The sequence below is a fragment of the Oncorhynchus clarkii genome, chromosome 25 (genome assembly GCF_045791955.1).
Source record: "Oncorhynchus clarkii lewisi isolate Uvic-CL-2024 chromosome 25, UVic_Ocla_1.0, whole genome shotgun sequence".
In the NCBI taxonomy this organism is placed as follows: Eukaryota; Metazoa; Chordata; class Actinopteri; order Salmoniformes; family Salmonidae; genus Oncorhynchus; species Oncorhynchus clarkii.
The window spans coordinates 21,686,444-21,707,664 of record NC_092171.1 but is presented as its reverse complement, the minus strand read 5'-3'; the positions used below and the strand labels follow the sequence as shown (position 1 = coordinate 21,707,664).

General features: G+C 42.1%; 2 protein-coding genes across 4 annotated transcripts in view; both read right to left on the bottom strand.

Annotated features, from left to right (window-relative positions):
- LOC139383261 (kinesin family member 15) overlaps positions 1-15,226 on the bottom strand; it is an 86,343-nt gene extending 71,117 nt beyond the window's left edge. The window contains exons 1-2 of the mRNA XM_071127707.1: positions 14,867-15,226; positions 12,161-12,256 (exon numbers count right to left, since the gene is read on the bottom strand). Coding sequence (XP_070983808.1) covers positions 12,161-12,245 — 85 coding nt within the window. The 5' untranslated portion in view covers positions 12,246-12,256; positions 14,867-15,226. The remainder of the gene's footprint in view (positions 1-12,160; positions 12,257-14,866) is intronic.
- A 783-nt stretch (positions 15,227-16,009) lies between these two features.
- Positions 16,010-21,221, bottom strand: part of LOC139384012 (zinc finger, FYVE domain containing 28) — a 55,800-nt gene continuing 50,588 nt past the window's right edge. For 2 of the 3 annotated variants that reach the window (XM_071128640.1, XM_071128641.1), the window contains 4 exons: positions 18,970-19,080; positions 18,732-18,833; positions 18,515-18,618; positions 16,010-18,414 (listed from right to left, as the gene is read on the bottom strand). In XM_071128640.1, coding sequence (XP_070984741.1) covers positions 18,283-18,414; positions 18,515-18,618; positions 18,732-18,833; positions 18,970-19,080 — 449 coding nt within the window. In that variant the 3' untranslated portion in view covers positions 16,010-18,282. Of the gene's footprint in view, positions 18,415-18,514; positions 18,619-18,731; positions 18,837-18,969; positions 19,081-21,221 lie in introns of all 3 variants that reach the window. The other variant, XM_071128639.1, reaches the window with a different exon arrangement.

Below are 21,221 nucleotides of genomic sequence, written 5' to 3'. Positions count from 1 at the left end.
TCTAAAAAGAATTCCCAAAGTAAAACAGTGAGAATTCTGAGTGAAAAGGCAAAAATCCATGCTGGGCCTCATTGACGCCCATCAGAGGCCAACTGCGAGTGGGGCAGAGAGGGATGTTGATCAGAGCAGGGGGGTATGGTGGAAGCTGTGGAGGCCTCATTCAGCCCTTGTTATCCCAGCCATCCCTTGGCTCTGCTTTCTTTTGACCCAGCAAGGCATCGCTGTTGCCACCATAACATTTCAATCAACCTTTTAAGTGCAGAACAAAATGCGTGGAAGGGGAGGCAGGGGAGAGGTTGGAGGGGGGGAAAGGAGTCAGAACTGCGGGTGATTTCCAGTGAATACCTCTGAGAGGAGAGGACCTAGGGAGGATTTTAAGAGAGGACCTAGGGAGGATTTTAGGAGAGGACCTAGGGAGGATATTTAATCAGTAACTGCGTGTAGTGGGTTTTGCTCCATGCATCGTATTGTTCTGTTGTGCTGGAGTATAAATATAAACTTGTGAGATGCCATTCATTTTCAGAACATTTTCAAGAGATATCCCAGTGATTTGGAATTCTGATAACTAAGGAGAAAATTAATCATCAACTAAAGAAGGCTGTGGCAAGATCAGCATACAAGATTACAAGATGAGCAATATAATGCTTAAAACATCCCCTTATATGAGCAAAATGAGAAGTCTATACCTGCCTAAAAGAGTGAGAAAGCAAAGGGGCAGAGAGAGGGAGAGCTCTGAAATCTGCCTTGTGCACAGCTGCATAGAAACCCCAGTCCCCAGAATAAATCCACACGCTAACATCTACAGGAAAATTAGACTCTCTGTCTCCTGTTGAGGGGTGAGAGGCTTCAGATTCTCAACGTTTCGTTTGTTGAGTGACTGAGAACAGCTGTGAAACAGAGGTGTGAGGGGGCTCTCCACTCCTCGAAAGAAAATAGAAAATAGAGAGGAGGGGAGGAGGGGAGGAGGGGAGGAGGGGAGGGCGACAAAGAGGCTGAGAAAGGAGAGGTTGCGCAAGATAAACACTTCCCACTGCGTAGCTGAAATGTTATTGTAAGGTCACTTGTAAGGGTCTCACAGGGCGTCCCCTAACACCCACCTCCGGGCTCCCTCCCTCCCAATGGCTACAGCCCCTCTTTCTGCCCAAGGGTGTAACACAGCAGCCATGCCCTCCATATCTACAGGGAAATATGCAGCTGGAGCTTGGAACTCTTATTGTTTGTTATAGTGATACTATGACATTCTACAACTTCGAGACCAGTGGGTGGAGGATTTAATAAAATATCCCTCAATTCCAATATTGAATCGAAGGAAACTATGTTTTGTTAATCTCAAACAATCAAACCAAAAAACACATGCAGGTGAATACCGTTTGAATGATGACATGTCAATCAGACCAGCTCTCTGGTCCATTGTAAACTACTCTATGAGATCAGTTTGGGTTAAGTAGGGCACCATGAATCCATTTTGTCTGTCTATCACTCCATTCACCCAGCAGGGATAGAGTGTGTGGCCTGAAGTCACACCCACCCAGAGCCAAACATGATGTAGGCCTACACAGACAAACCTTCATATGACAGGCAGATTATAAACAATCCTATTCACACTTTATTCTACCAATTTCCATACAGCTGAGAATAACAACAGTGAATGGGAGCAGACAATAAATAAATCATTGAGATTCCATCAGAATGCTAATTAGAGCGGCCATTAAGTAAGACCTTTAAACAGGTCAACATTCACAAGGCCGCAGAGCCAGACGGATTACCAGGCCGTGTACTCAGAGCATGTACTGACCAACTGGCAAGTGTCTTCACTGACATTTTCAACCTGTCCCTGACCAAGTCTTTTAAAACCTAAATGTTTCAGGCAGACCACCATAGTCCCTGTGCCCAAGAACACCAAGGTAACCTGCTTCAATGACTACCGACCTGTAGCACTCACATCTGTAGCCATGAAGTGCTTTGGAAGGCTGTTCATGTCTCATACCAACACCATCATCCCAGAAACCCTAGACCCTAGAAGTGTTAACCCTTGCAAGGCTGCTGGCCCAGACAGAATCCCTAGCCGCATCCTCAGAGCATGAGCAGATCAGCTGGCTGGTGTGTTACGGGCATATTCAATCTCTCCATATCCCAGTCTGCTGTCCCCACATGCTTCAAGATGGCCACCAATGTTCCTGTACCCAAGAATTCAAAAGTAACTGAACTTAATGAAGATCGCCCCGTAGCACTCACCTCTGTCATCATGAAGTGCTTTAAGAGACTAGGATCATATCACCTCTCCCTTACCTGCCACCCTAGACCCACTTCAATTTTCTTACCGCCCCAATAGATCCACAGACGATGCAATCGCCATCACTCTGCACACTGCCCTATCGCATCTGGACAAGAGGAATACCTATGTAAGAATGGTGTTCATTGACTATAGCTCAGCATTCAACACCATAATACCCTCCAAGCTCATCATTAAGCTCGAGGCCCTGGGTCTGAACCCCGCCCTGTGCAACTGGGTCATGGACTTCCTGAAGGGCCACCCCCAGGCGGTGAAGGTAGGAAACATCACCTCCACTCCGCTGATCCTCAACACTGGGGCCCCACAAGGGTGCGTGCTCATCCCCCTCCTGTACTCCCTGTTCACCCATGACTGTGTCATGACTGTCCTGATCAGGTCAGGTTACAGGAGACCACAACCAACCAAGTCTCTCCAGGACACTATTCTGGTGGTCAACACACACGCTACTCTCCTGAACAAAACTATCCTGTCTGCAGGAAAGCTAGCAGATGTCATGAACCATGACTATGCGCATGTCCAATTGGTTCGATTGTTACTGGAAGATTTTCTCTGTGAAGTTAGCTCTTCTATGGACCACTTGGCCATGAATAGAATCCCTCATATCTAGTGCCCCTCTCAATGGTGCACAACATATTGACCTCAGCTACTTAAACCACGATAAGGCCATTACAGTCACATTTGGCCTATAGTCTGGGGTCGGCCATCCCAATACAAGTTGATGTTGATCGTAATGAAGTGGGATTTCTACTTACATTGCCGGTTGTTGAACTGGAGAACATCTATAGATTGAAAACAGTTCTCAATGTAGGATTTTGGCGAGACAGTACCCATGTAAAGATTGCCACGCCCCCAGTTGTAGCTTACCAGGAAAACAACCCAGATTTCTATCTCACCTCTAACCTGTTAATGTGTACTCTAACCAAAGATGTCCACTACCTCTGTCCTAGCAAACCGTTTGTCAGGGATAACACTGAGCGTATTTGTGGTATTAAAGCTATCACCAGCGAAGAACGCTGTAGAGCCAAACTAACAGCCAGGGATGGGGCCACCACCACACAAGTGGAGGTGGTAGGGAACCGATGGTCGGTCAACACACCGTTCGCATCCGCCACTATGACTTACGAACGCCATGACTCCATCACCCAATGAACCTCCCCAACCAGACTGTTTTTGTTAAGGTGCCAGAGGGGGCGATTGTTCACATAGACCTCGCTCTATACCAACTTCCCGACGACAGGATAGACACCGAGATTGAAATGCCGGACGCTTTTGCTAAACGTTCCCTTGAGTTACCACAAGCCATTCAAAACCAAATCCAGTACGAGGAACCCATGACTGTTGATCTTAGCGTACTGGATGAGGCACTTTTAGTTGACCCGACTGACTACAGACCAAAAGATTGGTCTGTCGCCCGCTCTTGGACGTACCGGACAGTATCCTGACTGTTACCATGATCCTTAGTCTTATTTCCCTTGGCGTGTGCACCTACTACGTACACAGGCGCACACGTGCAATGGAAGACCTAATGAGGTCTTATACTAGGATCACCCGTGGGACGGAAGCGATTCCGATTTTTGGAAAGTTGGCAATAGATCCTGAAACCCCCTTAAGGGGCCCAGTCCCAGCCTCCTCTCCCGAACTCGTTAGGTCAGCCCAGTAATGTGCCCAATGTAAGCTTTGGCCTTCAGGGGCCAAATTTCCCCAAGTGCCTTAACTACCCACCTGCAAGTAGGATCACCCTAGACATGACATTAGAGACAATGCCATGATAGAGTCATTTAGCCAAGATCTTGGACATATATAGAACATAGTCCAAATTAGATGATTACGGTGTGGTAGACACATTTTGTTTACCTTTATGTTTTTATTACATTATTTTTCGTTTAATTTACTTTGACACTTAGGAAGCAGTAGAGCCCAATGCCGCTCGTTTGGGGAGGAAATGTAACAATGTATTGCCTGAGTGTTGTGCGTTGTTAACGTCTGCCAAGTTACTGCCTAGGTCCACTAGCCGGGATAACCGGACGACGGGCCGGAACACAGAGCCACTGCCGGACCTCCCAGGTCCATTCTGGCGGTGGTCCGCAGCTTGCGGAAATCCTACCAGGGTGAACCACCAAAGGGGGGGGGGGACTGCTATGATGATCCACAAACCAGGACATCCGATGGTCATTCTTATGGTGGGTTGCAACATGCAGAATCATTCCAAGTTGAACCTACCAGAGGGGGACTGTCATGACTGTCCTGATCAGGTCAGGTTACAGGAGACCACAACCCTACAGATTATCTCTCAACCCCAACAGAGGAGGAGAGATCTAGGGGGTCTGAAGCTGTGGGGTTTTTATGACCCCTCATGCCCCTGGTAAATCTTAGGCCACAGACAAATTCATTTTGTCCTGTTACTATGGAGAACCAGCCTCAGAACATTAAACATGAAATAAAGGGACTTTGGAAAACAATGGTTTCCGTCAGCCACAATGGTGGTCATGACGATAGATGAAATATTAAAATGTATGTCATTTTGTTTTGTTATTAAAGGTTAATAGATGACGTTATTACAAAAACATTGTAACGTCAACAGTTTACCTAGTATATGTTTGATGTTTATACATTGTACGATGTATGGAAAATGTCCAAGTCAAAGAGAATGTTTTGGTAAAGATGAAATGTGAAATTGGATTTGAATAAAATCTAGACCTTGCCCATAACTTGGTACGCCCAGAGAAGGGCCCTAAAGGCGGTTATGCCCACTTCTGACACGAGGGTGTAAAACCTGTGAGTAAAAAATGTACAGATGAGACTATGTGACCCAAGCTGCAGCCGAGGTCTAAAAAGTAAACGAACCCAAAACGCAACGCAAGTTTGAAGAAAAATAATATTTTTCTACCCAAGCTACGGATGAGTAGCTGTGTCTAAGCGGGTGAATTTTAGTCGAACCACCTAGCTTCCACTTCCCATCGAATCGTGGTATCTACACTGTTTCATTCCTATGCTGTGAGCTCTGAGCTACAGAACTGTCTGTCCTCCGAAGAGCCCTTCCAGAACAAGGGCGAGGAAACAGACCCCTAAGCCAAAAGGACACTGACATTGTGAGGACGACCAGAGAGGTGCACCGGAGAAGTGCGTCATTGAGCAGCCTGAACGGTCCACGCGGAGAATCCACAGAGACCTTCCCTACGTAATTATATCATTATATTCTGACCCATAAGAGTGGCAGTTTGGGGCAAGGCTAGGGTTAGAATAAGCATAGCTGACAAATTCACCCAAATGTATATTTCTCTCATGTACATTCTCTTTTTCTCTCTCTTTTAAATCCCCATTTTGGGTAACACGCGCCATAGTGTGTTGGCCCGTTATACTAAGTTCTAATCAATAGCCAATAATGTGTTTTTTTGTGTATGTGTATCTTTTATCATCATTTTAGCTTTCTAGTAAATAAATATTCAACTAAGATTGGTGTGGTACGAACTCATTGGTGAGACCTGGGCCCGTGCAGATTCACGGGCTATACGACGTTCAGAACGAGATTGTAGAGGTAACTGATTAATTAGCAGCTGTTGTAAAATCAATATTCTGATATTCTTTGAGTTAATTTGGGAAATAGAAACTCAATAAAAACTTATTTTCCATGGTGTCCCAGGTTAATGAGTTAATAATTGCTTGATTCAGTTAATCACGCAATTAGAAACTTTTAATCATTCGATGAGCAACATATTCACTAATACAACGTCACGACAACTGCGTGGCCAAGCACGCCCCCAACTTAATCATCAAGGTTGCAGACGACACAACAGTAGTAGGCTTGATTACCAACGATGACAAGACACCCAACAGAGAGGAGGTGAGGGCTTTGGGAGTGTGGTGTCTGGAAAACAACCTCTCACTCAACGTCAACAAAACAAAGGAGATTATCAAGGCACAAGGCAAGACCCAGATGCAGAGACAGGAGGCAGATGGTTGGAGTCTTACAATATTTATTAATCCAAAGGGGTAGGCAAGAGAATGGTCGTGGACAGGCAAAAAGGTCAAAACCAGATCAGAGTCCAATAGGTACCGAAGGGAAGGCAGAATCAAGGTCAGGGCAGGCAGGATGATCAGGCAGGCGGGAAAGAAGTCCAGAGTCAGGCAGGGGTTAGAACCGGGAGGACAATAACAAGAAAATAGAAATACTTATTACTTATTTTCCACCATAATTTGCAAATAAATTCATAAAAAATCCTACAATTTGATTTTCTGGATTTTTTTTCTCATTTTGTCTGTCATAGTTGAAGTGTAGCTATGATGACAATTACAGGCCTCTCTCATCTTTTTAAGTGGGAGAACTTGCACAATTGGTGGCTGACTAAATACTTTTTTGCCCCACTGTGTATATATATATATATATATATATATATATATATATATATATATATATATATATATATATATATATATATATATTTTTTTTTACCATTTTCAATGCCATAAATGACATAAAATACTGTAAAAATACCAGGACATCAGTTCCTAGTGATTTTAATTTAAAAAATCTGTTCCAAAGTATTTCCATGCATAATAAAGAGACACGTGATCGTATACAAATGTAAGCAAGGTTTGAAATTATTATGTTTCAGTCAAATATTATATCTGTTTGAGCTTCTTGCGGTCAATTTGCAGTCTACAAAATAATTTGTAATTATGTTCGGGTCCCCCGACCATCCGCTCAACAATATATCGTCTCGCGGCTGAATCTAGTTGATGTAGTAGTAACTATTAGTGGTGGAACTTTTGGAGAGGGAATAAGTGTTGCTGTAGCTGGTAACCAGTGGTGAAAACAGTACCCAATTGTCATACTTGAGTAAAAGTAAAGATACCTTAATAGAAAATGACTCAAGTAAAAGTAAAAGTACAAATAATAAAAATTCCTTACATTAAGCGAATCAGATGGCACATTTTCTAGTTTTTAAAATTTATGGATAGCCATGGGCACACTCCAACACCCAGACACCACTTAGAAACGAAGCATTTGTGTTTAGTGAGTCCGCCAGATCAGAGGCAGTAGGGATGACCAGGGATGTTCTCTTGATAAGTGTTTGAATTGGAGCATTTTCTGTCCTGCTAAGCATTCAAAATGTAACGAGTACTTTTGGGTGTCAAGGAAAATGTATGGAGTAAAAATTACATGACTTTCTTTAGGAATGTGGTGAAGTAAAAGTAAAAGTTGTCAAAAATATAAATAGCAAAGTACATATACCAAAAAAAACGACTTAAGTATCACAGGCTGCATCAGGCTGTATCACACGTGATGATTGGGAGTCCCATAGGGCGGCGCACAATTGGCCCAGCGTCATCCAGGATTGGCCGGGGTAGGCCGTCATTGTAAATAAAAATGTGTTCTTCACTGACTTGCCTAGTTAAATAAAAAAAATAAAAAGTAGTACTTTAAAGTATTTTTACTTAAGTACTTTACACCACTGCTGGTAACTCATACTTCTAGGGTTTCTAAATTGATTTCTGCTCCTTGGGTATCTCATTATCATAACTTCTCACAGAGCAATTGCTGTGTGCTTAATAAAACACACACATACGTATAAAGACACACTTATACACGAAACCCTGAGCGTAGCTCCCTCTCGTAACTCCTTCTCACGCACCTCTAAATCGCAGCCCCTCAGTAAAATGAGTCCCTGGTTTTCAGTACACTCTAATAGACTGCAAATAAACTTAGTCTACAGGGATGAAGAGTGTTTAAAATTAATTAGTGCTGCTATGTCCGACTGGGGGGACCAGTGCATGTAATAATCTGCCCATTGTTCTCTGCAAATAGACCCAGTCCCAGACTCAGTAAATAGGAGCTATTGGGGAGCTGAGTGAGGGTGGGTGGGAGTAAAGGTCAGCTCCATGCCTTGTTTTAATGACAGCACATTAACTTAGTTCACTTCCTCTGGCTTTACACTGGTAATAAACGGGAGGAAATGCAGAGAGAGGGTCTGGAGAGAGAGAAGGGAGACATGTGTAAGGGGTATGGCGAGCGAGCAGTGGTTGTTCTTTGGTCATAAAGTGGCATGGGGAACCCCGCAGAGTTCAGAGGTGGCATGTCAATCAGTCGGACAGCACTGAGTTGGGTGGGTCTGTGGGTGTTGGTGGGTTTATGCTGAATCCGCTCCATTTAAGTTCTGGTGTTTCATGGGCGAATCTGATGACACTGATTTTATTTGTCATTTATAAATCAAGTGTTTTCAGAGGGGACTACTCAAACACATGGCAAAGATTTTACAGTACTGTTTAGACCCCCCCCCCCCCTCTCTCTTCTCTCTCTCGTTCCCTCTCTCTCTCTCTCTCTCTCTCTCTCTCTCGTTCCCCCCCCCCTCTCTCTCTCTCTCTCTCTCACTCACTCACTCACTCACTCACTCACTCACTCACTCACTCACTCACTCTCACTCACTCACTCTTTCTCTCACTCTTTCTCTCACTCTCCCCTTGGTCTACTCTCCCTCTGTTTCTCCAGCTGGGCTCATGTGCCAGAACACCACTGTGTCATTACCTTCTTACTACTTGGGCCATATTTACAAAAAATAAGAGGACTTTGGGGTATTTGGTTACTGGGAAACTAGCCTCATTATGTTTAAAGGAAATGGAAAACTGACTGAGAGCCAAATGGCCTTGTGATTTTAAAGGCCCTTGGCATACAATTTATCCAAAAGTACTTTCTTGTTATAAAACCATGATGTAACTCTCCTATAAAATGTATATTTTCCAAAAGAGTTGCTGAGCAGTTTGTATGCTCTAAATGTATTCAGATGGCTCAGGAGGTATAGATGAGTAAACATTTGTCTGATGTTAAAAACTCTCATGTCAAGCTAATATGCTACTTGCGACATGTTGATTCAGTTTACTCGTCTGCATCAAAAAATCACTGGCTTCGCCTACAAACAAAGTACACAATTTGTATAGATGTCACTGCAATTCTGTTTCCTATAAGAGCCATGTGATAATTCCTGTGTGTGTGTGTGTGTGTGTGTGTGTGTGTGTGTGTGTGTGTGTGTGTGTGTGTGTGTGTGTGTGTGTGTGTGTGTGTGTGTGTGTGTGTGTGTGTGAGAGTGTGTGTGTGAGAGAGAGAGACAGACAGACAGACAGACAGAGAGAGAGAGGGGGAATGCTGGTAAGTACTAGGGACACCTTGTATCCTCTCATTGTCACCGAGCAGGCCTGCAGAACACACAGCAGGTCCTTATGTCCCGGCTGCTGCATTCCAGTTACTATACCACAGGGGTCCCCAGTCCTGTCACCACATTAGAAGCTCTGCTGGGACGCATCATTGAGCACCTCCTACAGCTGCTCGGGGGAACACAAGGGGAGGGGTTGGGGGGTGTCTTAGGTTTGCCTGGCGTAGTGGGATAAATGATCAGATATTGTATGGTGAGGTGACTGACAGCAGCAAGCTCATTATCATTTTGTGTCCTTTAAGTTGGACTTAGCAAAGGTTTAAATGCTTATATAATACCTGATAAAACCGCTAAACACTTCCAATATGTTACTATATCTTCACACGTAACTCAAAAGGATTGTCTCCTGTATAATTTAATTTTCATTTATCAATGATGCTAACTTTTATAGGGACAGTTTTACAGCCAGGACACACTCTGTCTACAAAACCATGTTTCCAATCAAAACCATTTATTTCATAGGATATCAAACAGTGAAGTTGTTACACTTGGAACACATTGTGTCATAACTGGGAGCTTGTGGTCACATCATTCTCTCAAAGGGATTGTCCAGTCCACTTTCCAATCAAATTCTGGAGACTTAATTTCCCCCTGCAGTGCTTGACAATTAAAATAATCCTAAATAATCCTAATAATCCTAGTCCAATAGATTATTTCATTAAATTAACTAAATTATTTCATGTAATTAACTAAAATATACACTGGTTATACCAAACATTAGGAACACCTTCCTAATATTTAGTCGCGCTCCCCTCCCCTTTTCCCTCAGACAGCCTCAATTCGTCGAGCACAGACTCTACAAGGTGTCGAAAGGGTTCTACAGGGATGTTGGCACATGTTGACTCCAATGCTTCCCACAGTTGTGTCAAGTTGGCTGGATGCCCTTTGGGTGGTGGACCATTCTTGATACACACGGGAAACTGTTGAGCATGAAAAACCCAGCAGCGTTTCAGTTCTTCAAACAAACCGGTGCGCCTTGGACCTACTACCATACCCCATTCACAGACACAATCTTTTGTCTTGCCCATTCCCCCTCTGAATGGCTCACATACACAATCAATGTCTCAATTGTCTCAAGGCTTAAAAATCCTTCTTTAACCTGTCTCCTCCCCTTCATCTACACTGATTGAAGTGGATTTAACAGGTGACATCAATAAAAGATCATAGCCTTCACCTGGAATCACATTGTCAGTCTATGTCATGGATAGAACAAGTGTTCTAAATGTAATACTCAGTGTATGTGAAAACATGGCCACTTAAAACGGAGAATACGATGTTTGGCAATAGTAAATGTTCATTTTTCTCTGTCTTGGATACAATACACTTGTACACACCTCTACAATCACTTTCAGAAAGAAAGTATGAAAAGCAGACTAGATATGACTATTTTTTAGCTGATATACTGGTTAATCTCTGTGTGATTAGGATGTCTTGTTTTTCTCTCAGCAGTCAGCAATTGTATCCTTTCTCTGACATGTGTAAATCTGTAAACAGACATAATTGCCTGTCTAATCTTATTTAGCCTCCACGTCTTGTTCACTTTCACTTTAGCAGCATTGCGAAGGCTTGCCTGTCCTGCTGTGAATAAGGCATTGTCTGTAATCCCAGATGTAATCTGCCCCCCTCGAACCCAGCAGTGGCCCGCACCTGCCCTGTATTGCAATGCTCTGTTAGCCACATGCAGGTTCTACTTCCATTTGCTGCCATACTGAGTTTGAGAATAAGGAGAGAGGCATAGAACATGATGCCTGGTTTACCACTTCAAGAGGCTGGAGAACACACTAAAAGTCTATGTGAATGCTTCAAAGCGCTCTAATTGAAAAGGTGATTTATTTTCTTTGACTTTCAAACTCTACTGAACTGTTCTGGACATTTTCAGCCGTTGATGACAGGTGATATTGTGGAAATGATACACATACATACATACAATGCATTCTGCATTTGTCTAACAATTTCAATCAATGCAGACAGTTGTCTGAACAATAGCACACGACACCGTCATGGTTAGGGTTGCAAAAATCTGGGAACTTTCAACAACTTTCCTGGTTTTCCCGAAGTCCTGGTTGGAGGGTTCCGGATTTCCGGCTTATTCCTCCCTGATTGTGGGAATCACACACAAACAGACACACAGACACAAACAGACACACAAACACAGACGTGATGCTGAGACAGTCTGATCGATGGAACAACCCTGGGAGAGCTGGACTGATTTGTGTTCTTTCACCCTGGGAAGCTGATGGATGTGTATGTTTGGTTTAGCTGTGGTGCATGCACACACAGTCACACACACATACTGTATGGCCATGACTGAAGAGATCCCACACTGAAGGGGGGAGTTGGGTTGGTTTTCTCGCTACTTCCCCACTGTTGATTTTGGGTTCTGTTTAGAGTTTTTGTTCTACTTTTTCCCTCTTACTTCTTAGTGTAAAGAAGTTAGAGCCAACTGAGCTTTTCTCCGTGTAAACAAAAAGCCACAGCAGTCAAACTAACGTAGACTAACCAATTTATCTACTAATATTTCACTAAAACGATTGGACCCTACTGTGTAGGCAAGAAAGAAAGAATGAAAGAAAGAAAGAAAGAAAGAAAGAGAAAAGAAAGGCAGAAAGAAAGGTAGTAAAGTTAAGAAAAATAAAATAAATATCCCAAAGATGTTACTCACCCCTTGCACAGTCAGACAACAGAATGTCCAAAAAGATGAGCAACATGACCTTGACGACTCCCATTCTGACTGAAGACAACTTCATGTTCCCCAAATCTAAAAGACATACGGTCAAAAAATATAAAAACACTCAGGCCTTCCAGATTTGTATTAGTGCACACAGTAGAACTCACATCCATCCCCAGGGAAAGCAGTTTGTCTTGTTAGATGATATGGACAATATATATGCTCCAACCAGTCCGACACAGTTATGTGTCATGGCTGTTGGTTTCTGCCATAATGGAATTGAAATGCATGGGGATTTCTCTTATAAATGAGAACGCATAGTGCAGCTATGCACATTTTTAAAATCATGTGATTGATTGACACAATAACATATGTACCCTTTGTGTTAGTATATTTATCTATATTCAATATATACAATGCCTTGAGAAAGTATTCACAGCCCTGGACTTTTTCTACATTCTGCTGTGTTACAGCCTGAATTTAAAATGGATTAAATTGAGATTTTGTGTCTCTGGCCTACACACAATACCCTGCTTTACATCCCCTGCTATATTGTGGATCGAGAGTTACCTGTCTAACAGAACACGGTGGGTGTTCTTTAATGGAAGCATCTCCAAAATAATCCAGAGAGAGTCAGGCATGCCCCAGGGCAACTGTCTAGGTCCCTTACTTTTTCAATCTTTACTAATGACCTGCGACTGGCTCTGAGTAAAGCCTGTGTATCTATGTATGCTGATGACACAACACTATACACATCAGCTACCACAGCAAGTGAAATCATTGCAACACTCAACAAAGAGCTGCAGTCAGTTACAATTGGCCCAGATCAGAGCAGCACTGCTGGTCCTTAAATGTACACGGAGACCTAACATCAATAATATGCATGTCAATCTCTCCAGGCTCAAAGTAAAGGAGAGATGGACTTCATCGCTATTTGTATTTGTGAGAGGTGTTGACACGTTGAAAGCACCAAGCTGCCTGTTTAAACTACTAGCACACAGCTCAGACCGCGTTGTATACGGCACAAGACATGCCACCAGAGGTCTCTTCACTGTCCCCAAGCCCAGAACAGACAATGGGAGGCGCACAGTACTATATAGAGCCATGACTACATGGAACTCTAATTCCACATCAAGCAACTCATGCAAGTAGTAAAATCAGATAATTAAAAAAAAACGGATAAAAATGGAACAGCGGAGACGGTGAAGAGACACGCACACACATATATACGTATTTTGTGTTGTAGATATGTGATAGTAGCGTAAAGGCCTGAAATCTGTTGTAATATTTAAAAAATTGTATATGCCTTAATTTTGCTGGACCACGGAAAGAGAAGCTGCTGCCGTGGCTCAGGGATTTCACCATGAGGCCAATGGTGACTTTAAAACAATTACAAAGTTTAACAGACGTGATAGGGGATATCTGAAGATGGATCAACAACATTGAAGTTACTCCACAATACTAACCTAAATGACAGACTGAAAAGGAAACCTGTACAGAATAAAAACTATTCCAAAACATTCATCTTGTTTGCAATAAGGTACCAAAGTAAAACTGCAAAAAATGTGTCAAAGAAATGTACTTTATGTCCTGAATACAAAGCATTATGTTTGTGGCAAATCCAAACACAACACATCACTGAGTACCACTCTTCATATTATCAAGCATGGTGGCTGAATCATGTTATTGATATGCTTGTCATCGGCATGGACTAGGGATTTTGTTTTAGGATAAAACGAACGAAATAGTGCTAAGCACAGGCAAAGCCATAGAGGAAAACCTGGTTCAGTCTGCTTTCCAAACAGACATTGGGAGACAAATTCACCTTTCAGCAAGGCAATAACCTAAAATACAAGGCCAAATATACACTAGAGTTGCTTACCAAGACGACATTGAATGTTGGAAATCTATGGCAAGACTTGAAAATGGCTGTCTAGCAATGATTAAACAACAAACTTGACAGAGCTTGAAGAATTTTTAAAAGAATAATGTGCACATGTTGTTCAATCCAGGTGTGCAAAGCTCTTAGAGATTTACCCAGAAAAACGAACTGCTGTAATTGCTGCCAAAGGTGATTTAACATGTATTGATTTAAGGGTGTGAATACTTATGTAAATTAGATAGCTCTGTATTTCATTTTTAATAAATGAGCTAAAATGTCGAACAAAACTTTTTTGTCACTTTGCCATTATGGGGTATTGTGTGTAGATGGGTGAGAGAGAAAAAATCTACTTAACCCATTTTGAATTCAGTCTGGAAAAAGAAATTGTGGAATAAGTCAAGGGGAATGAAAACTTTCTGAAGGCTCTGTATCTGTGGTCAATATGGCACACACTCATTCAAGTGATGCTGCCCTCACAGACTGACCCTTATGTTTCAACAAATAAAAAAATGAATATTTCTTATCTGAAACACAACTGTATTATATTGTATAACTGTCACCATTTTCATTAATTAATTACTGTATATAACATTTTACCATATCTAAAAAATTACACATCATGGCAAATTAATTGAATAGTAATTTTATCCATAAAACTATATAGGTAAGCAACCAATAGATAACAGCCAATCATGTCTTATTTTATAGTAAATTAAATAAATCATATTTCTATGAACTATTGCCAACCATTTAATCGTGTGAAAAAGGTCATATGCCCTGTATATTTTGCGCAACAATGTTTTTTATGAATGACATACCTGAAGTTTCCAGTGAATGAAGTTAACCTCGTATCAGCCTCTTTATAGAACACTTGTTACCCATTCTCATACAAGTCCTCGCAGTCTCCATTTATTTATTGACAGTGGCCGATTTCATCGGCGCTTTCTTAACCACCACTATAATTAATGATCGCTGCATGACTGTATATCCTTTCAGCATAGATCGGCTATATGGAAAAACTGTCAATCAGACAAAGCATGCCATCAAATGCGTACATTTATCACACACAGGTATCCATTAAAATGCTGAATTAACTTCTCGACAAACTGGAAATGTTAGATCGTTTTTAAAGTCTGTATCCAATCTGTATCTACAATAGACTCTACTTCATCGACTACGAGATTTAGCAGGGCAGCGCTGTCTAATCCCAGCTCTCAATTTTGGACCAATCACATATAAGGACTGGGTAACTATCAAAATTAACTCTTTATTTCTCACTATCACGATCCAATAGCCCCTACACGAGTCAAATATGTAATTATATATGCCTCAATTTAAAGTTGTCAAAATAATTCACAGTAATTTAAAACAATTGCAGTGCTGACAATCAGAGGTGAACGTCACCCCTGTAACAGATCTATGATAAGGTTTCCCTCCCTAATTCCTGACCTTGACCATTAGGAGGAAAAATACAACACTGACCTTAGATCAGCATTGAGGCAACTGTATCCTAACTCCAGAAGAACAAAACAGAGTAGACTTTCAGCAATGCTCATAACATCAATTCATTAAAATGAATTGTGAAAAGGAAACATTTTAATTGTTAGGGGTGAGTTGTGTTAATGTATGGATGACATACTGAAGACACCCTGTTTCGACTTCAGGAAGTAATAAGGATCCTAATAAATACTAAACAACTGCATACTATCAGTCAGATATCAGCCAATGAGGGATCAAATGAATAGGTGCTGCCACCCAGTGGGACTGGGATGTATCTGCCCTGAGAACGTCACAAGAGGCATGTTCCAATGTTCCATGAAATCCTTTTGGATCATGTTGTGCTTGAAGGTGTCTACACTCAAGTGCCAAGACCGTATGTATCAATGACGAGTTGACAAATGTCACACCTGCCTGAGAGAATAACAATGACACAAATGACAGTAAATGACAATAAACACTTATTCAAAGGGGAAGTCATTTAATTTTCATGACATTTAAATCATATTATATCTTTTTTCCAATGTTCCACATAGCTCTTATTATTGAAATGTAGCTAGCCTTTACAAAATAAGAACAAGCTCTGAAGTAATAGAACGTCCAGTCATTGAATTACTGCATCATTCCTCTATACAGAAAAAGGAGTAATAGATTTATACATTTACATAATTTACTTTTGTTCTTTATAAAATTAAAATGACAATCTCTTAAAAGTTATTATATTTTCCTCAATAAAAATAAAACTTGTATAAGTAGTGAGTGGTCTAGACAAGATGAAGCCTGAGAATTAGCTTATAAGACAGCGCAGATTTGATATAACTGGTGTGGCCTTGAAGTGTAAAAAGCCATGGTTGTTTGAGACAGTTATGTCAGATAGGCCATTCCTCTATCCACATCAACTCCAACTCATTCTCCATTGTAACCCAGATGGGGAAGCGTTCCCTCTGCATCAGAGATGACTAGAGGGAGCAGGAATATGATGATGTAACAGTAGAGGAAGTGGTTATCAACTGGGAACAGTACTACATTGTGCAGAGAGGTATGGAGACGATGTATATAACCAGGTTAGGATGTAACAAAACATTTTTAACAACTTAATGATAGGAGACTATATTTGTAACATATTCTAACTGATTTCACTACAGATCACATTTGTTTCTGCAATAGCAGCTGGTATGTAAACAAGATAATGAGAATGTACACCATTGACCTGCTTAGTGTAGTCGGAGAGTTGTGTCTCTATTCTAGTGACACCTGTCTAGATAAGTGTGCTATCAGTGCTACTTGACCATTGTTCACCTAACACCTTTTTTGCACTATTGGTTAGAGCCTGTAAGTAAGCATTTCACTGTTGTATTCGGAGCACGTGACAAATAAACTTTGATTTGATCAGTGCCACCACTGGGAGTTCAAATATGACTTAAGATAAATGTGCTTTGCAACAATATACACTGAAGGGAAAAAAAACAACATTGCTGCCTTAACCAACTGATGGGAGACAAGCCTCATGAACCTCTAACTAGTATGTGATATGCCCTCCATGATTCTAATAATCACAGATAATCTTGGTGCTGATGATGTGTGGTAGGAGTTTACAGTCTCTCTCCACTAGGGGGCATCCAATGCCTGAGAGAGTGACTGATGTGACCACATCAATCTCAGAGGTTGACGAGTTACACCGGTTAAGGTTGGGGTGGGTAGGGAACAAGATAAATCATTAAAAACATGAAATGTTATGACTGAAAGAGCAATGGCCACTGCCCACATTGTTATTAAAAGGCCAGACAACTTAAGTGTTCTTTGAGACATGGTCGCTAAAATCAAAATCCCATTTAAACGATATAACACATTCATTGCCGTTTAAAGCATTGCTGAAAACTCCACACATTTCCGTGGGAGGAATCTATACCTAAACCATTCTAGGAGTAAATCTCTTTTTTTTGTTGCTTCGCTGATAGGTAGCCTGGTGAGGATTGCTTTCCCCTCCTCATCATTACAGCATCAGGAATTACATGACAAACTAAAATTAAAACCTTTAGAGCCATTTTGGCCAAACAAGCGAGATCAGTGGTGCGGAGATTATCATCACTATCAACATAATCATCCTTAATTTACATGTTTATTATGACTTACATTCTTTAAATGAACATCGGAGCCCTGAGAGAGCTCTGGCACAAGTGTGGGAAGCCCACTAAAGCATAGGACATGATGTCAGAAGGCCTTTTTTTATACACAAGCAATAAAACAGAAATGTTCCACAGGCTTTCTCGCTCTTTTCAGCTTCAAACAGCCCTAGAAGCTGTTCCTAAAGCACTGGACCTGTCCAGAGTAGCCTTGCAACATGCCAGTACAAAACCCTATTTCCAGTCGGTTGTTTTCTTTCTTCTTCCTCTGCCTCCACAGACAGGCATCAGTGAGTCAGAGGGGAGGAGGACAGCATAGCATCAGGCGCCGTAGGTCCCTTTCAGGCAGCAGTAGCATCTCAAAAATAACAGAAAGGGTATAATCATAGTTTATGTGCTTTCACATCCGACCTTATTTCATCTCTCTGTGCTCTCATCCATGTCCTCCTATTTCAAAGCCTTGCCTTGCTTTGCCGTGCAGTGTGATGAAGTTGATCGTTAAGGTAGCTCTGTGCAGTTGGGGATTTACTTTGAATATAGCCTCATATCCCCTGGATATGCTTCTGTAGAGGCAGGGGGCAGGGAGGCGGGGGAGTCTGTTGGTACAGCAGGGGTCAGATGCCAGTCTTGTCGCTGTAGAACGGTGTGACGTGGAACATGTAGCAGTGTGTACACACCCTAACGGGCTTCACCTGGCCGTACCGCGGTAACGGGGCTGAGTGGGAGGAGCAGCGAGAGCAGAAGATCTGAAATGACACGTAGAAGAAACAAGGTACATTTGATTGTTTACCATTTATTTTACGTAGTACAATACTTAAAGAGATCTGTGCAGGTGTTTTGTGTTACCTTGCCACAGCTCCTACAGTGATGCTTTCTGCGGATGACTGTGAAGGGGGCCTTACAGGTGATGCAGGAGTCACATTCCTCATCAGGAACCCAGTCTGGGGGGTCTACAGGGCAAAAGCATAGGCACATTAATAGTGGTGCTTGTTTATTCATGCGTCACTGTGCATGCATGCATATGTGTGTATGTGATTTTTGAGGAGAAAGGGGAGGTGCTGACCTTCGAACTGTTCCTCCCGGGCCTTGGCTGCCAGCTCAGAGGAAGAGATGGTCTCCTGACAGAGAGCACAGTCCTCCAGCATGGCGTTGCGCAGCCCTGGACCTGCTGAACCACACAGAGCACAGCTGTGACATAACCATGGTCATTCTGTCAGTATACAGTACATTACAGAATAACATACTGGGATAAGTACACTAAGATCCTTGGCATTACTGCAAGTCAATATAAAGATTCCCACCTTTCTGCTTGTCATTGTCTCCCTGCTCAGAGGTAGCCATGACTTCAAACAGTGTCTTCAGAATGCTTCGAAGGTCAGCCGCGTAGTTTGTCTGCAGTTGGTCAGCAACACCTGGGGGTCAAGAGGAACCAGTGAGAGGCAAGGAAACAGGTGCAAATGTGGTACATGTGATAAGAGCAAAGCCCAGTAGGTTAATGTATTGTGGAACACAGTGTAAAACCTTTGGAGTTTAGTTAATTAGGATCCCTATAAGCTACTGCACATGCAGCAGCTACTCTTCCCGTGGTCGACATAAAACGCACAAATTCATGACAAAGTACTATATATTGGAAAGACAACAAGGGACAACAAAAATACCATTTACACACTATTCATATATACAGTTCAATTAGATCTATAGAGAGAGGAGAGGATGTGATACAAGATGTTTTTTTATTTTTATTTTTGCCTGAGTAACCTCTGGTGACAGAGCATTCCACGATGTCATGGCTCTATACATAACTGAGTAACCTCTGGTGACAGATCATTCCACGATGTCATGGCTCTATACATAACTGAGTAACCTCTGGTGACAGATCATTCCACGATGTCATGGCTCTATACATAACTGAGTAACCTCTGGTGACAGATCATTCCACGATGTCATGGCTCTATACATAACTGAGTAACCTCTGGTGACAGATCATTCCACGATGTCATGGCTCTATACATAACTGAGTAACCTCTGGTGACAGATCATTCCACGATGTCATGGCTCTATACATAACTGAGTAACCTCTGGTGACAGAGCATTCCACAATGTCATGGCTCTATACATAACTGAGTAACCTCTGGTGACAGATCATTCCACGATGTCATGGCTCTATACATAACTGAGTAACCTCTGGTGACAGATCATTCCACGATGTCATGGCTCTATACATAACTGAGTAACCTCTGGTGACAGAGCATTCCACAATGTCATGGCTCTATACATAACTGAGTATCCTCTGGTGACAGATCATTCCACGATGTCATGGCTCTATACATAACTGAGTAACCTCTGGTGGCAGATCATTCCACGATGTCATTGCTCTATACATAACTGAGTAACCTCTGGTGACAGATCATTCCACGATGTCATGGCTCTATACATAACTGAGTAACCTCTGGTGACAGATCATTCCACGATGTCATGGCTCTATACATAACTGAGTAACCTCTGGTGACAGATCATTCCACGATGTCATTGCTCTATACATAACTGAGTAACCTCTGGTGACAGATCATTCCACGATGACATGGCTCTATACATAACTGAGTAACCTCTGGTGACAGAGCATTCCACGATGTCATGGCTCTATACATAACTGAGTAACCTCTGGTGACAGAGCATTCCACGATGTCATGGCTCTATACATAACTGAGTAACCTCTGGTGACAGATCATTCCACGATGTCATGGCTCTATACATAACTGAGTAACCTCTGGTGACATATCATTCCACGATGTCATGGCTCTATACATAACTGAGTAACCTCTGGTGACAGATCATTCCACGATGTCATGGCTCTATACATAACTGAGTAACCTCTGGTGACAGATCATTCCACGATGTCATGGCTCTATACATAACTGAGTAACCTCTGGTGACAGATCATTCCACGATGTCATGGCTCTATACATAACTGAGTAACCTCTGGTGACAGAGCATTCCACGATGTCATGGCTCTATACATAACTGAGTAACCTCTGGTGACAGATCTTTCCACGATGTCATGGCTCTATACATAACTGAGTAACCTCTGGTGACAGATCTTTCCACGATGTCATGGCTCTATACATAACTGAGTAACCTCTGGTGACAGATCATTCCACGATGTCATGGCTCTATACATAACTGAGTAACCTCTGGTGACAGATCATTCCACGATGTCATGGCTCTATACATAACTGAGTAACCTCTGGTGGCAGATCATTCCACGATGTCATGGCTCTATACATAACTGAGTAACCTCTGGTGACAGAGCATTCCACGATGTCATGGCTCTATACATAACTGAGTAACCTCTGGTGGCAGATCATTCCACGATGTCATGGCTCTATACATAACTGAGTAACCTCTGGTGACAGATCATTCCACGATGTCATGGCTCTATACATAACTGAGTAACCTCTGGTGACAGATCATTCCACGATGTCATGGCTCTATACATAACTGAGTAACCTCTGGTGACAGATCATTCCACGATGTCATGGCTCTATACATAACT